The sequence below is a fragment of the Anolis carolinensis genome, chromosome 3, assembly GCF_035594765.1.
Source record: "Anolis carolinensis isolate JA03-04 chromosome 3, rAnoCar3.1.pri, whole genome shotgun sequence".
NCBI lineage: Eukaryota > Metazoa > Chordata > Lepidosauria > Squamata > Dactyloidae > Anolis > Anolis carolinensis.
Window position 1 is genome coordinate 201179088 of NC_085843.1, and position 18183 is coordinate 201197270.

The 18183-nt window shown below is 39.2% G+C and overlaps 1 protein-coding gene across 1 annotated transcript in view; it reads left to right on the forward strand.

Moving 5' to 3' along the window:
• Positions 1–1873: 1873 nt before the first annotated feature.
• The window catches only part of glrx3 (glutaredoxin 3), a 28749-nt gene continuing 12439 nt past the window's right edge, over positions 1874–18183 (forward strand). Inside the window, exons 1-5 of the mRNA XM_003218576.3 lie at positions 1874–2089; positions 6096–6204; positions 13627–13701; positions 14202–14403; positions 17933–18105. Of these exons, the coding sequence (XP_003218624.1) occupies positions 1980–2089; positions 6096–6204; positions 13627–13701; positions 14202–14403; positions 17933–18105 (669 nt within the window). The 5' untranslated portion in view covers positions 1874–1979. The remainder of the gene's footprint in view (positions 2090–6095; positions 6205–13626; positions 13702–14201; positions 14404–17932; positions 18106–18183) is intronic.

Genomic DNA, 18183 nt, shown 5'->3' on the forward strand with positions numbered 1-18183 from the left:
TTCTTTGTGCCATCTGGCCAGGATATCTCTCTTATAACAAAACAGCAATCAACAGGTCAAATAGTCAAAAGGAGAGAGACGATAGTGTGTGTTATTTTTTATGTTAGATGTAAATTAATTGACAGGTTATGTTATTATTTAATTTCTGGTTGTATAATATAATTTTGACTTAGATGTTGGTTTATTTTGGGATCTGGTTTGTTATTTGTACTTGTATTTATGAATGTACTATAGCACTGAATGTTTGCCATTTTTTGTGGAGAGATAGGGCGGAATACAAATAAAGATGATGATGATGATTATTATTTGGTCTGCCGCTCTTTTTGTAATTTCTCAGAAACCATAGCGTAAAGCAGCAGTTCTCAACCTGCGGGTCCTAGGTGTTTTGGCCCACAACTCCCAGAAATCTCAGCCAGTTTACCAGCTGTTAGGATTTCTGGAAGTTGGAAGGCCAAAACATCTGGAGACCAACAGGTTGAGAACCTCTGGAGTAAAGGAAGCTGCATACCAGAACATACATACAGGAAACAGTAAGCAACAGGACCAGATAAACATTACTAAATAAATAATAATAATAATAATGCTTTATTTATATCTTCCTCCTCTCCCCAAGTTGCCCAGTCTTCTGTGTGCCCAGGGGGTGTCTCTCATCCGGCGTCAGCCACTGATTAAGGTTCTGGGTTTTAGCCTGCAACTTTTGGATTCTCGCTTGCTGAGGTGTTCTTACGAGTGTCTCTGTAGATCTTAGAAAGCTATTTCTTGATTTAAGGGATTGGTGTGCTGGCTGATATCCGAATAGGGGATGGGCCGGAGATATCAATGCCTTGGTCCTTTCATTGTTAGCTGCTACTTCCCGGCGGATGTCAGGTGGTGCAATGCCGGAGACATGAGAGAAGCCTCCACGCAGGATCGTGACACATCTGGGCGTCCCCTGGGCAACATCTTTGTAGATGGCAGATTCCTTCACAACCAGAAGCGACGTTCAACTTGCAACATGTTAGCAAACAAATCTAAAGATGACCCAGACCCTACCTCACCCCCTCTCCCAGGTCATCTCCCTCCTGGGCCCACCCCACCCATCGTGTGCCCAACTGTCCTTCCTCCTGGCCCACCCCCGGGCCCAAAACGCAACCCCAAGGCAAAAAGGTTTGCCCATACCTGACATAAGTAAAGGCAAAGATTTCCCCTTGACATTAAATCTAGTCGAATCTGACTTTGGGTGGTGGAACTCATCCTCATTTCTAAGCTGGCATTGTCCATAGCTGTCTCCTAGGTCATGTGGCCAGTATGACTGGATTAAGCGCTGTTACCTTCCCGCTGGAACAGTACCTATTGATCTACTCACATTTGTATGTTTTCGAACTGCTAGGTTGGCAGAAGCTGGGGCTAACAATGGGAGCTCACCCCATCCCACAGATATATGAATATGATATACGTATGACCAATTTAATTCAAGCTCAGCTGAATACTTCCTATATATCCTCAAGTTGTTGCTGCCATGCACTTTGTACAAAGAGCAAACTTAAAATTTGAATTGGATTTCCTATCACCAAAGGTTCACATGCTTACATTATGTCCAAGTAGCCCGAGTTGTTAAAAATGTTGTTCAGTTGCAGAAGAACCTAGAAGTGCAGGCAAGCAACCGGTGAAATTAGTCATCCCTGAGAAAGAAAATAATATCATGTGTTGTTTTTTTACAGCAGGCTTGAAGAAGGTTGTCCCTTCCAACAAGACAAGGAAGCACTGGGCTCAACCTAGGGCTCCCAAGGAAGACGGGGCTTCATTTTATGCAGTGCGCATGCGCGATCTTTCACCCTCCGTTCTCGAGAGTAAGAGCGAGATTCAGAATGGGAGGGGGGGGGGAGAGAAGCGAAACTACAGCGCATGCGTAGCGTGCCGGCGATAGCCTAGGAGTCTGGCAGCGTCCTTAGCGCCTCCTACTTCCCGTCTTGGCGGCGGTGCGGAGAGTAACACTAGCCATGGCCGAAAGAGGAGGAGGAGGAGGAGGAGGAGGAGGAAGCAGTGCCGGATCCCTGGTGGAAGCGACTTCGGCGGTACAGTTCCATGACCTATTGCAGCAACCGGGCAGGTAAGTGAGGAAAGTAAGTAGGTGAGCGGCACTGCGCATGCGCTCTCTTTCCTCTGTTGGGCTAGAGCTTCCTCCCAAGTAAACATGGCGGGGAGGAGGGCAGGCTTTGCAGGCTTTGGGGGTAAAAGAAGGGCTTTCCTTCCCCCTTTCTCCGTGGGCTGAAGAGAAATCCACAAAACTATGCAAGTTGATGGAATTCCAGACAAAAAACAATCAGGGCCAGCTAATCACCCCCCCCCCCCCCCAAACAAAGGATTCCCCCCGGGCAGGAAGCAGCCAAGTTCTGAAGCTGCAAGGCCATTCAATGCTAATCTTGCTTCAAACAGGCAAGAGTTCTTTCTCCCACCCCAGACCTTCCATAGATCCAAAAACCCCACTTACCTTGTTTCTAACAAACCTCACAACCTTTGAGGATGCCTGCCATAGATGTGGGTGAAACGTCTGAGAGAATGCTTCTGGAACATGGCTATACAGCCCAGAAAACTCACAGCAAGCCGTATGTATGTATGTAAAGGTAAAGGTTTTCCCCTGACATTAAATCCAGTTGTGTCCGACTCTGGAGGTTGGTGCTCATCTCCATTTCTAAGCCGAAGAGCCGGCGTTGTCCGTAGACACCTCCAAGGTCATAAATGTTTTCTAAGGGGTGATGCTCAGCCAGAGGAAACAGACGGGGCTTTTTGACTGATTCTTTCTCTTTCCCTTCCCACTCACCCTTGAAGATGCCTGTGGGATCTACAACTCTTTTTGTAAAGAGCTACTTAGATTTCCTAAAGAGATTATTCTTCTACTTATTTGTCCTCTATAAGGGGTTATAAGCACTGTGAAATTTGATACTTCTCATTGAATTTGGGGAGGAGAGTTTATTTTCTGGAAGAAAAGAAAAGCCGATGTACATATTATCTAAAAGTTGATTGGAGCCACTCTGCATACAGTAGAGTCTCACTTATCCAAGCCTCGCTTATCCAAGCCTCTGGATAATCCAAGCCATTTTTGCAGTCAATGTTTTCAATATATCGTGATATTTTGGTGCTAAAGTCATAAATACAGTAATTACAACATAACATTACTGCGTATTGAACTATTTTTCTGTCAAATTTGTTGTATAACATGATGTTTTGGTGCTTAATTTGTAAAATCATAACCTAATTTGATGTTTAATAGGCTTTTCCTTGATCCCTCCTTATTATCCAAGATATTTGCTTATCCAAGCTTCTGCCGGCCCGTTTAGCTTGGATAAGTGAGACTCTACTGTACTACCATTGTGCAAGAGCTGTTTCAGGCCTCATCTACACTGACATATAATTCAGTTTCTGAATCTAGATTATCTGCTTTAACTGGATTATATGGCAGTGTATATCCAGCCTCAGTGATTCCCAAATTCTATTTCTTTAGGTTTCTGGACTTCAGTTTCCAGAAGCCTCAACAGCCTTGACCAATGACCAGGGATTCTGGGAGCTGAAGTCCAAAATGCTTGGAAGACCAGAGATTGGGAAGCACTGAAATGCTTAAAAATACCATGTCAGTCTGAGAAATCTACATAGATTCCTGCCACAAATGAATAAATGTACCATTTCCCCTGTAAGCTAAAATATTGCAGGTAAAAATTGCACAAAAGCTTGAGTCTACTGATGTCAGTAATTTATGGACTGTTTCTGAGAAGGATGGAGGCATACGGTTTAGCCTCTTTATTTATCTGAGGCAGTATTCAACTCTGTAGAGCAGTGGTTCCCAAATGTTGCTTCTTCAGATATTTTGGACATCAGCGCCTAGAATTCCTGACTTGGCCAAGCCTGCTGGGGGGCTTCATGGAATTGAATTCCAAAACATCTGGAAGACCACTGTTGTAGAACATGGTGAAAGACTTCTATGCAAGGACACAGCAAGACCTTTAAAATTCTGTATTGTAGTCATTAGAATTGCTTCTTTTTAAAGAAAGGAATTCCAGATTCCCCTTTGCAGATAAGCAAGATGTGCAGCATTTTTTTGCTCTCCTTGGTAGCTCTCTTTGGTTGATTCTTAGATTATTATATTTTCTCCTGCTTGTAAAGCAGCAGAGGACAAAAATAATGGCCATAAGTAAGAAAGGAGGAGTGGAGTTGGAGTAGTTTTGTGAGAGTTTACTTGTAGTGGAAGAAACGCTGCTCATTTTGAGTCTTAAGTGTTGAGGAGGGAAAAAGGACAAAGCTTCAGGCTCCCCACTTCTTCAAATTGGATTGGATCCAAATGGGTTGTACTTAAAGTAGAACCATTTAAATGGACTTAGGTTAGTGATTTATTTCAGTCAATCCATGGTCAGTGTAAATATGCCTGGATCCATTAAAAATCCTTAATTGAGTTGTTGTTGTGGTCCTTCAAGTCACTTCCAACAACACTAAGGTGAACTGTCACATGGCTTTCTGGGACTGAGAGAGTATGTTATGCCCAAGGCTATCCTTTGGATTTCCATGGCCAAGCAGGGAATTGAAATTGGTCTCCAGAGTCCAGAGTTCAAACCACACCATCGCACTGGCTTTGTCTTCTGATACTGCTGTGGTTCTTTGGAATAAGCTTCCCTTTCTTAGGAGGTTTGCTAGATATTGTTTAAATATAAGTTGGGAGAGAATTCTAAGAACACTTCTGAAAGATGATATTTTAGTTGTTAGGGTTTGTTGCTTTCTGTAGGACCTAAAACTACTTTTCAGCTGTTTCCCATTGCTACAGTCAGCTGGGCCCTATTGGGGTGTGTTGGGAAGCACCATTCTTGCCTTGGTTGTTCCTATAGTTGCAGCTTACTTGGTATTTAGTGAAAATCATGAGATTTAATCAGATATTTGGTCTGGTTCCCCATGTCCCTGTAGAATCTGTTTCCTTGAAACTCCCAGATTGAACCAAACTTGAAAGGGCATCTCATAAAATGCATAGGTTGTTTTGTTGGATCTGTTTCAGTATTGCTGAATAAGGAAATCTTTATGTTAAGTGCTGACCTTGTTGAGTAGGGTGTTAGGCCCCAAGCACATCTCACACAGCAAAAGCATGATTTTTTATTCAAACAAAGGTGGAGGGCGAGAGCATTAAAGATGGTGTGATAGGAATCTTGTAGTTGACTTCAATAGAATAAAAAATTAATCTAAGCTGCTATGCTTGGCTTGGGTTCCTTCCCAAACATCTTTCAAATATAGTTAACAAGAAACCACAAAAGAGAAAATGCAAGCAACATTTATGTGTTGCTGGATTTGAAATGGAAGACTGGTTTGGGAGACAGATCAAATATTACGTTCCCTTCCTTGTCCTCCAGGAAAAAATTAAATAGCAATGTGTGTTGGTATCTAAAAAATTAGTTGTTGTGTTTATTCATTCAGTCTCTTCTGACTCTTTGTGACCTCATGGACCAGCCCACGCCAGAGCTCTCTGTCAGCCGTACCCCCAGCTCCTTCAAGGTTAAATCAGTCACCTCAAGGATACCATCCATCTTACCCTTGGTTGGCCCCTCTTCCTTTTTCCTTCCATTTTCCCCAGCATCATTATCTTCTCCAAGCTTCCCTGTCTTCTCATCATGTGACTAAATTAGTTACAACTTTTATGATTCTATATCAGTAGTCTGTATTCAGAACTAGAGAAGTAAGACTCCAGTATCCTCTATTGAATAGACATGCAAAACAATATTGTGGGAGATAGAGTGAATTGACATATTTAGCTTATAGTTTCTGCTATGGCACATAGACAAATCTTGGGTGGAAAGTCTTTGTGAGTGTTTTCAAGTGAGATGCATCTTTCACTTTATACCTCCTGATCCTTTGGCTCTTGTGATTTTTGAAAGGAGCAACAGTGAATAATGTTGAAGGCATTGCATTGGGAGAGTCAGCATTTGCTTATATATTTAATTGAAACATTGGTCCATTAAGCCCTCTAGTGTGTGTTTTGGCAAAGAATGATTCCAATGCTCTAGGGCAGAAAAATATCCTATTCCCAAAATCATACAGTTGCTTTTATTGTACAATGATTTATTTTTCTCCTGTTTTTGTCATAGATTTCTAGTGGTGGTTCATTTCTGGGCCCCATGGGCTCCTCAGTGTGTTCAAATGAATACTGTCATGGCAGAACTAGCAAAGGAGCATCCGCGAGTTACTTTTGTAAAGGCAAGTTTAACTGAAATAATGTAATGTTTTTTTTCCAAACCTGATTGCTGGATGTATACATGTGGAAGAAAACTAAAAATATCACTGTTTTAACCCAAATTGCTCAAACTCTTGAACCTGAGCAACTTGGGACTTTTCAAACTTTGCAGTTAAGGTCTTATCCTCTCTCTTTGGTGGTGTTATATGTTAATATGATTTAGTGAAGGTGAACATCTTCCATTTAAAACAAAATGAAATGAAAATACTAGTTGAGTGTTCAGCAGGATTGTGTTTTTATAAATGCCTTCCATTAAAGTCAGTAGGAGGCGATCTCTTTTGACAAGTAAGTATGTAGGGGGCATTTTCCAAAAGTTTTGTGTGGTTGTCATAGCTTATTTCTAATACCTGCCTTTATAAAAACACCTTTTTGGATGGATAAATGTAAGAATGTGCCTGCAACCCATCTGCCTGCCTGTCCCTGCAGTCCATAATCCAGCTTCATGTCAGGTGAAAAAAATAGTAAATTTGAGCTGGAAAATAGATTGTAGAGTTGGTTTGGATGATGGGGGAGCTGAAAGCACCAAGATACGTAGCAGATATAGGAAACCTCCTTGTTTTCCTGCTATGTGTTTTGATTGCCCTAGAAAATGAACAGGAATGGTTATGAGAAAAATAGTAATATTGTAGTCTTGAACAGGAGTTTCATGAAAATAGGGACTCTGAGATAGTAGTCTAAATATTGACTTGAAATAATTATCTGCAATTTTGATTGCCAAGCATTTATTAGCATTTTAATAGCTTTCTACATTCCTCTCCTTTTAGTTGGTTGACCTCTCAATTCCAAAGTACATTCCACTGCCTTTTCAGCATGTTGCACATTTCTTAATTTGGGTAAATCCTGATCTTTTTATCCAAGGGATTTGAGATTAAGACAGTGATAATGCTCTTTTAAAAGTTCTTTTCTGTTTACTTGATTTGATGTAATGATCCTGCTGGTTAGGCAAATAGATCTTTTACTTATTCCTTATTTAATGTGTTTTATTTGGCTGCTAAAGGCTGATATACCTTTTGATATTCATACCATAATTATGTGTGGTAGCTGCCTTGATATAACATTTTGGGGGTTAGTATTAGTGTAAGAATATTTACATATATTGCTAACAGAACTAAAGTGGGCAAGAGACAGGCAAGGCAAATGTGCTGAAAAATGTCATGTTAGCTGTCTTGAGTCCCTAGGGGGAGAAAGAGAGGATAGAAATAAAGTTAATGATAATGATGATAATACTGTGTCACACAATTTGAAACGTTTTCTGTTCCTGGTTTGGAAGGGTTATTCCCTGTTTAGTTGTGTGGTACCTACTTTGAAAGTAGTTGTATTCTTGAACAGGAGTTTCATGAAAATAGGGACTCTGAGTAGCTGCCACAAACTATGTTGAATTGATTGAGAATCTTAAGATATTTATTGAAAAACTATAGCAAAATGTATTGCAGGGTATCCCGCAAAAACAAAGTTATTGCGCTTTAATAAACCTTTCCCATGTTTTTATGATAGGACCAATTAGGAATGACATTTATAACAAAGGAACAAAAATCATGTTACATAGTGTAATATTCACATTATCAACAACTTTAATAAAATTTTGTTTATTTTAAATGCAGTTTTGAACTCTCAGGAAACAGATATATTAGCTTGTGTTGAGTGAGTTGTAAAGTAGGCTTGTGTGTGAATTCATTGCAGCCGTTTTCCTTCAGCCAATCCAGCTTCTTCAGCTTGGTTGGATGGCAGTAACAGTTTCCAGTCCATAACGGAACCATGAGCTCCTCATCTCCTTTTTGAGAGCATGTGGCACGCAAAGAGGATGCCGGTGCATGCCCTGCTTGTTGGGCCAATTGGAGTGGAAGAACACTGTGACGTGTCTTATGCAAGCTGCGTCTATTTAAAAGGGGCACGTGTTTCCATTGCTCTCAGTTGTGTCCTTGTGCTTCAGTCCGATTGCCTTGCCTTGCTGCCCCTCAGCTTGATTTTTTGGCTTGGCTTGGCCTGGAATGTTTTTGATTTTGCTTTATTTTCTTGATTATTTTTATTTAGTGGGGCTAGTGACTGGGAGTTGGGAACGTGTGGGACGGGTGGGTGGGGTGTGCAGCGCTCACCCGTTTGGGGACTTGGGAGAAAGAAAGAGCATCTCTTTTTGTTTGCTCTTTTGGTGTGCTTTTCTTAAGAAATATTTGGGTGGCTCTGAGAGCTTTGAGTCACCCTTTAGCTTCCTTTTTTCCTCCCCTCCTCTCCTTCAGAAAATACTTCTAAAAGATAATAATTATTATTAAAACAAAAAGAAGACCCTTATTCTCAGAAACCAACGACGTAGTTACCTATCATCTTCCTTTGCAAACTAGTTCTCTCTTTATATCTCTCTGTGCTGCTCGTCTCTGCCTACTGAATTTTCTTGTAAAATTATAATAATAAGTATTGGCTGACTGGTGCCATTTGCCAGTAGTACAAAGAAGCAGTCATTTTCATCCCAATAGCCTTAAAAATTATGGGAAGGGGAGCTCACGGAGCCTCCCCCATTGCTGCCAATGGGCTCGATCTAGCTGCATTTTTCAGCTGCCTCTCAAAAATGGCCATCCGGCTACGCACCCATTTTCAGGAGGCATGCAAAAACAGTTATGGGGACCTACCAGTATTTGGCCAGCAGAAGCCGCTTGAGGTTCAGCCATAATGCACAAGCCTACCGTGAAGTATGCTTTAATCCTACGGAAAATTCTATTGTATTTGAGGTTGGGATTTCACATAAACATATATAATTAGCCCTCCTGATTTGCGGGATCTAGGGGCACAAGACCTCTGTGAAAATGAAAAACTGTGAATAAAAATGACTATATTTCTACCTGAGAGAAAACCTTTCTAGGAATTTCTAGTTCCTCCATGATTTTATGGTCAATTTCTGCAGAAAGCTGACCACAAAATTGCATAGGAGATCCTCAAAATTACTAAAGAGGTGATCAACTTCCTAGATCTAAGATTTTAATTTTAAAAAATCAAATCTGCTAATGTTAAACCCACAAATGTGATGGGTCGACTGTAGTTCTTGTCATGCCAGTGGAAATCTCAATGTTCTTAATGAGTGCAAAGGCATTAGCAACCAAATGTATGAGAAGTTCTCACTTATCTGATGGCATGAGGACTTAGGTGCAGTCAGAAAGTGGGTTGAAAGGAAAATTGTATCTTGCAAATGCATTTAGGAAAGCAAAAATAACATACCATTTATAATTTATAATTTTGAACGTATAATAAAGCTAAAAGAGCTATTGCACAGATTCAAAAGTGATTCAGGGAGATGTCCGCTGTGGAGAAACTGCATTTGGTTTTTTTGTCTCAGTGGGTTACTTTTACTGTGATAACAATATTTTAGTGGCAGAAGCAGTACATTTGTTGGAGCATTGTTGGTGTTCTTTGTTTATGTACAAACCGTAAGAAGCTTCTTACACATTTGTCCATTTAGCTAGAATTCTGAATTTTAACTGAAAATGATTTTCTAGACAGGATTTCTTCCCTTTACCTTGCCTCGAAATCATTGGTATTCCTTGGTGGCCTTTCATCTAAGAATATCTGTAACTGAGTGTAGTGTTTTAGTCAAACAGTTTTGGTCTTGATGGATGGTATACAACAGAGTTAATTTTATAATACTACTGTTACTTGTAGTTGAGTAATATGACATTGGGTTACTATCTATAACTGTATTGCCTGAAGTCAAATTAATTATAAAATCCATCTGTTTGCATACTAATGGCAGCGATTAACAGAAAATTGATGAGGTTTTTGAATGAATTATGATGAGGATAGAAGAAACATGATCCTGCAGCATCACTTATGCTAAAATGAATGATAACTTGGAAGGAGAAAAAGATTGCTGATTGGCCTCATTTGCCTTATAGATATTGCTGGATAGCGTCACACAGTCTTCTGTGCCATCTTGTAATGTCTGGTTTTCTTTACAAGCTGTTCTTGTAGTGAGAGGAATTATCATTTAAAAATACATTAAACAATATTAATAATACATAGATATGCAAAACACTTAATCATGCCACAGTCCATCTTTAAATGGGGCAAATGAGATGCTGAAGAAAGCCTGCTAGAATGCAAAATAATAAGTACCTAGCTAAAAGTTTGCTATTTTGATACAGAGAACTTTCAAATACTGATCTCTGAATGCACAGTGAAGTGCCTGAATTATATGGCAGGGAAAGACCTCATGAGATCCTTTCCATTTAGTAACTCCATGGCTGTCTATATATTGGACTACAGTCACAGGAGCCTGATCCACTATTCTTAATGATGGGAGTTATTATTCAGCAGTATCTGGGAGTGGCCTTTCCTTGTTTTAATCCTTAGGTTCACCTTCCTGATGGTGTTAAAGTTTGTTCAAGCTGGATTTGGTGAATTCAGAAATATAAAAACTGGTAGGGGTCAAGCAAAACAGAGCAAGATATTCTTGAATCTATAAATGTAATTTTTTTATTTTAAGTTTTCAGGTACATTAAAAGTTATCCATAGTCAATAAAAAGGAAGGAAGGAAAAAAGAATACAGTAACAGCACAATGAAGAAAACTTAACAGTGACTTCTGGCTTTCTTTACAACAGTTATTGGTCTTCACCTAATTGAACCATATACTTTGTCCTCTAATTCAAATTTCGTTGTTTGCTCTTGTGTGCTTTCGAGATTGTTACCGACTCATGACGACCCGAAGGCAAACCTATCACTGAGTTTTCTTGGCACAATTTGTTTAATTGAAAAATATACTTCTTCCTCTAATTCAGATTTTGTTGTTTGCTGTTGTGTGCCTTCAAGATTGTTACCGGCACGATTTGTTTAAAAGGGTTTGCCGATGCTTTCCCCTAAGACTGAGGAATGTGACTAGAACGAGGTCACTCAGTGGATTTCGTGGTCAAATGGGGAATTGTAATCCAGTGCTGAAACCACTGTGCAACACTTAGCTCTTGATTCAAACCTATACATTGATAAAATGTAAGGTAGCATATACTTTTCTTTTCTCTGCAAAAAGACAACCAAGGTTTGCAGTCTTTTTAAAATGTCACTAATGGTTTTTCTCCTATCAAAGAGGATAATATGTCAGTTCCACTTAAATCATTAATTTTTAACAGGAGCTCCCAGTGGCGCAGTGGGTTGAAACCTTGTGCCAGCAGGACTGCTGACTTGAAGGTTGGGTTGCTGACCTAAGGTTGCCAGTTTGAATCTGGGGAGAGCATGGATGAGCTTCCTCTGTCAGCTTCAGCTCCTCACACAGGGACATGAGAGAAGCCTCCCACAAGGATGGTAAAACATCAGACATCCGGTTCTCCCCTGGGTAATGTCCTTGCAGACTGCCAATTCTCTCATACCAGAAGCGACTTGCAGTTTCTCAAGTCGCTCCTGACCCGGGGGAAAAAATCAGTTTGAACAGCTAGTCGTTTTTTGTGCTACTTCGATTTTGTACATGTAATAGTCATACTGCTGTGGTCAGATACCATAATTACCATCCATATTTCATTTCCATCCATCAAGCTCAATAAAAATAGCTCAGGATGAGATGCCTCCACATGTTATTCGCATTTCCAACATAAAATTTAAAACAAATTTATACATTCTGGACAAATTTGGGGGGTTATATACCAAGTATTATTGCATAAAATATCTCTTAAAGATAATAAAATAAAGTACATTTCAACCCCTTTGATATCTTTCCTTATTGTTTTTCATCTGTTTATTATATCCAAAATTCAGAGCCTGTTTTATCATAAAATGGCTAACTTGTTTTATATCAAAAAGGGGTAAACATTAAATATGCCACTATTTAGCATTATCTGCATTTTGCTGGGCCAAATATAGTTTATGTTTAAATAAATGTTAGTTATTAAGGCTTTTTTAAAACACTTATAAACAGGATTTGTTTCCCCCCCAATTATTCTGGGGATGTGATTGTTTCTAACACATTGTGATTACATCTTCCGTATATTCTGTTGGTGATACTGCCGATGTTTGCATAATACTCTTTGTATTAATATTGTACTGTATATTATTAATAATAATAATTTTATTTTGGTGCTCCGCCTCTATCTCCCCAAAAGGACTCAGAGCGGCTTATATTTGATACAAATTGCCTAAAACAACACATAAAATAAACACATAGTATAATACAAAAGTAAAACCAATAGCATATAAAACAACAATTTAAACTCAGAACAGCGCCCAATAACCTATGGTGATAAATATTGAGTGTCAAGTGAAAGTTGGCAATGTGATTTATTTCTGCGAATACCTTTTTCATTTTAGTATCTTATAGTTTTTGTTATTATGTACATGTGCCCCTATTTCTAATGTTCAAACAGTACATTTAACTTTTTCCCAGTTGTAAGCCAAAATGTTTATCTGGTAGACTCAGTTTAAATCAAAACATCTCATCTGGATGTTGACAGCTCCAAAAAAAGTGAATTCTAAAGCATAGGTGTGTACAAGCAAATATGATTTACATTAATACAGTTATCTGTATTTACTGGTATACCTATGTTTTAGAATTTGTAACATTTTTGGGAGTTATATACTTTTTTGGGAGTACCTGCCAAATTTATTCACGGCATCAGCATTCATGTTAGTCACCAAAACATGGGGTATTCACTGCAGCAAGATGGACACATAGTAGCAACAGAAATTAACACCAGAATTAATATGTTAAAACATCAAGCTACCTTTTCCCACCACACATTCAGACTTGTTATTGCTCATGTACAAGTATGAAGGAATATTTCAGGTCTCCTATTTATGTTATTTTAAATGAAACATATTCACATCTTTTGTATTTTCATATTTGATGGCTTGTTTGTGTTTGTGGATCAGTTATATACTACCGGTCTTGCAGGAGTTAAAAACTGAAATTTTGCAGGCATCAATAGTTTATTGAAGAAATACTCCTTTTTTGCTTCATAATTTGCAGAAGGCTGCAAATGTCAGTCATGATGTACTGCCTCTTGAAATTAGTCAATAGAGCAAACAGCAAGAATTGCTGTGGGCAGAAAATAAGCACTGTAATCATGACATAACTGGGGTCAGTGATTTATGGATTTCAATATAGTAGTAGCTGCATATGATTGAAAATTTACTAGGTCACTAGTGCACCAAGAATTTTATTCACAGCCTCCAGGCATCTTTTGAAATGTGCAACAAAATAAAAACCTCTGAACCTGTTTTGACACTGCAGGCTCAGTGGATGACAGCCTGCCCTGTGAGTTTCATTTAAATGCAAATGTGTCACAAACTTTTGCACTGAAATCCTTTTTAAACATTTAACATAACTAAAAGAACACTGTAGACAGGATCACTGAGCATATTCTAAACCATGAAAATAAAACCATATTTCATGACTGCTCTGTGTTTGTGTTTTTTAAAGCTGGAAGCTGAAGCAGTTCCAGAAGTATCTGAAAAATATGAAATTACTTCTGTTCCAACATTTTTGTTTTTTAAGGTAAGGTGGATGTTTACAAGGGTATATTCCATTGTTCTCATTACTGGTGAAATAGTTTTTTTTGGGGGGGGGATGAATAATATTAGATGAATATAAAGCTATAGTATATGTTATCTAGGACAGATAGAGAAATGTATGCATAATATCAGATTGTTCCTTAAACTAAATCTGATCAGTTCACAGTTGAATAGTGATATGGAAATTATTATAGATTGGCTCATAAGTTTCTTGTAGTGATTTGTTTGAAATAACATCTTCAGGTATGCTTTTTATAGCAAATGTTAACAGAATTCAATTATTACACCATTCTATCTGCTGTGTGTACTGTCTTTTTTTGCTCATCCAATTGAAATGGTTAAAACATTAAGTGGATCTTTCCTGTGGTTGCTATTCTGATTTAGATTGAAACCCAAAAATATCATGTTTATATGTGGTGAAGAGATGTTTCAGCTTCTGCGGAGTTCATAATGTTTACGAAGATTGCTTTCCTCTGTTGGCAGAATTCTCAAAAAATTGACCAATTAGATGGTGCTCATGCACCAGAACTGACCAAAAAAGTCCAGCGCCATGCATCTAGTGTGACTGTCCCAACTAGCTCCAATGACACTTCTAAAGAGGATCTCAATGCCCGACTCAAGAAATTGACCAATGCTGCACCTTGCATGCTGTTTATGAAGGGAACGCCTCAGGAACCGCGTTGTGGTAAGAATTGTTTTGGATTACTGTTTAATGCAGCAAAACAGAAAGGTCCCAGGAGAAATTGTGTATCTTATGCTTTAAGTTTTTGGTTTTGATCCTTCATTTAGCCCAAACGGAGCCTTGTCTTAGGCTCTAATGTATAAACTGATGCCTTGAGACCTCAGATATTGTTGAATTTTTAGTCCCAAAACTCAAAACTAGCATGAGGCGGCTCTGCCCAAAAGTGTCCAGCTGTGTATACTGATTGGTGGGGAAAGGAAACGTAACTTATTTCAGGATGCTTTCCTTCCGGTATTTTGTAATTTTCCAGGTGTTGTATGCTTCTCAAGGTGAATACGGTTTACTGCTGAGCAATAATAATGGGATTGTTGTAGAGTGAATCCAACAAGAAACAAAGGCTAAGGATATATTTTGGCTTCTGGCAGAAACACCAGTTCATTAGCAGCTTGTTTACAGAACTCTCATATAGCATTTCATATTGGCCTCTAGTTACCATTTATCAGTAACAAACAAACAATGACTTTTCTTTAGTGAATCTAGTAAATTGATCATTTCATTAGAGGACACAGGATAACCAAGATGGTCCAAAAGCTTTGAATGTCTGAATTAGTTAATTGCTTTTACTTACTATTTTCATTTTTTCTTTCTCTTTTTGGAAATGTTTGTAATTAATTGACTACATCATGATTTGTCTTAAGTGAATGAACTATACTGAGTGAATGCTCAGAAGGTGTGCACATGAAACAAGCTCATTGTAGAAGCTCAGTTGAGTAAGCAAGATAGGGAGGTCATGTGTTGGAATGAAAACTGCTGAGGGATCTCTGGGAACTATATCCAGCTGTCACGGTGCTGGCATCATACTAGAATTTTCACATTTTTGAAGTTAGCACAAGGGTGACATCCAGTCTAAACTTTCGTTGCACAAGCAGCGGTAGAGTCTTTGTGTAACTTCTTTGTATAACTGCTTGCTTGAAGTGCAGCCCTGCACAACTCCACAAGCAGTTGGACATGGCCTGGGTGATTTACTGTAGATGTGCATTGCTTTGTCACACATACCATTGTCTAACACAGGATTACTAAAAAGGTTGCCAATCGTGAATTAAGGCTGTTATTCTTGGACTTAATATTGCTTCTGAGGCACAGTTTTGCATCAAGTTCTTCTAGAAGACAGTAGATCCTGCAAGCCTAACACCCTTTTTTCTATTGTGGAAGGAAATCTGTAGCCTTGCTAATGTGTTTTTAAAACTGTGTAGTGATGGACAAGTCTCCCACGTATGGTTCTCCAGAGCAGGAATTTATGTGTTGATAGGGAAGGATCATTGAGGCAGTGCAGTTTTCTACTTTGGTTGTCTTTTAAGGGCAATTGCTAATCATAATAGGTGAATGGCAAGATACACAGCTAGTGTGGCTTTCATGTCATTGATGTGGGTGGATCATAATGAATACAGAGAATAGTAAGGTTGCAGTATATCTTGCTGCCCAGCCATCGTATCTCTTGGCTCATTGAAAATAGACCAAAGAAATAAAGAACTGTCAGAGGACTTTTATGTGGCTGTTAGCTCATCAGGCACACACATTGTCTAGTGTTCTGTATACAGCACCTCAGATTCCGCAGATACAAATAGAAAAACTCCAAGTTCTTTGGCCTTTATTTTTCACAGGCTACTGAATGGTCCTTTTGAAAGGCAGGACTCAAGGCAGCTTGCCACCTTAGATGGTTAACTGTGTCCTTGCGGCAACTTAAAGCCCTCCAGATGTTGAACTGCAACTCCTGGCATCCTTCCCCTGGCCAGGGCTGATAGGACTTGCAGCCCAGTTGTGTCAGGGGACCTGATATTGCCCTTCTTGCCTTGGGGAAGGAAGTAGCCCTTATCATCAGTGGCCTTCACTATCCTCTTTCTCTTAGGCCTTCTAGCAAAGCTGAGTTTGCTTGGAATATCTGTGTTGCAAATCAGCTTTGCGCCCAGAGAGGTCAGCTGGGAGTTTCTGCTCAGTGCTGCTTGTACAGAAGAAGTTCCTGATGGATGGTATCCAGGCTAATTTTCATACTAATAATAGCAGATTGTCAATTGTAACAGAGTGTAATTGGATCTTGGTATGGAATCAGAAACCCTTGTTATGTCCTATATTCCGCCACTTCCTATGGAAAGCCAATTCATAATAATGTTAAATGAGGTCTATCCCCTAGGCTCCATGTTCGCAGGTTTGTTGCTTGCTTACATCATTAGTATTATAATTGTACTTAGCTTTCTCTCACTGTGCAGCTAGCATCTACATTACTCTTAGCGGGGCCTGTACTCATATGTGCACTTCAGTGGTGCTTTCATTAGCTTTTGTATTGCTCAGATGGTATTTGTTCAAAAAGTCAGCCTAAATCTTTTTGTTATGGGAATAAAGCAGTGTTGGCACTTTATCCCTAAGCATAACATTTCCAGTTTGCTGCTTTAACCCTTAAAAATGAAACACCACCAATCAATCTTTTTCGTCTGCATGTAGTTGCCCACAGCTAAAATAAAGTGTGTACGCTCTTGTTCTCTCTCTCACAGCCTCTTACAGTAGAAATGAGTTAATATATTGGCAGCAGAATAACCATCAGCAATCAGCCCGTAGCTGTTTACTAATGAACTCCCAGATGAATGGGAGGAGGAGGGAAAAAAATCCAGGATTCTTGTTTCACTCGAGGCTGTACAAGAACTTAATGCTTCATTGTGGGAAGAAAAGCAACTTGGATGCCATATAAATAAATGCTATTTGCTCATGGCTCAAAATGCAGATCATGGAGACCTCAAGCTACAGTACAAATCAAAAGTAATGGGCGAATTTGCCAGACAGAAATCATGTAACACTTCTTTTGTGTGTACACTTGTTAAACTTTTAAAATCTCACCGTGAATCATTTTTGTCGAACCTTTTGAAGATGGGCCTCAGATATTATCAGGTGTCTGTTTTCATGCACACTAAGCACTCTCCTTCTCCTCTTATGGAAGGCTTCTATCCTTTTTTAATTTTGAAGAGAGAATTGTAAGACCATAGAACAGTGGCGGGTAACTGTAGGGGCGAGTTAGAAGGGTCAGTATTTGACCCACAGCCAGGCCATATTGGTGTACCAGAAAGTATGTTATATTATTTCTGGTTTTATTTTCTGTCCAAAGCTAGCCAGTTTGGGTTTATGTGTTGTATGGATTCAGGGGCAGGGGTGCCAGATTACCATAACTAGGCACATCCCTGTGTGTTAAAGCTGTTTTTGGTGGATTGGAAAATTATAGGGCAACTTTTAAACTATTACTTCTGGCTTCTTTGGGAGTAGACTTGGTATGTCCCTGGGGCTTGGATGGTGTTGCATATGGTCCTCGAGATACATTTCCCCATCCTCTGTGGTAGAGGATAACAGATTGTCATTTAAACTCATATTACACTGACTTGCTTGCATTATTTTATTTTAGATGGTATGTTAAATTTGCACAGTTGTCCTGTATGATCAGCCTAATTATAATATGTTTTTCTCTTCCCTATACAATCCCACCTCCTTCTAGGCTTCAGCAGACAAATTATAGAAATTCTTAACAAACACAATGTTGTGTTTAGCAGCTTTGATATATTTTCTGATGAAGAAGTACGTCAAGGATTGAAAGCATACTCCAATTGGCCCACCTATCCACAGTTATATGTTGCTGGAGAACTTATAGGTGGCTTGGATATTGTCAAGGTGAGGAAAAAGATTTGTGCGCGCGCTCTCTCTCTATGTATATATGAATGAAAGATACTTTCCTAATGAATATAAAAT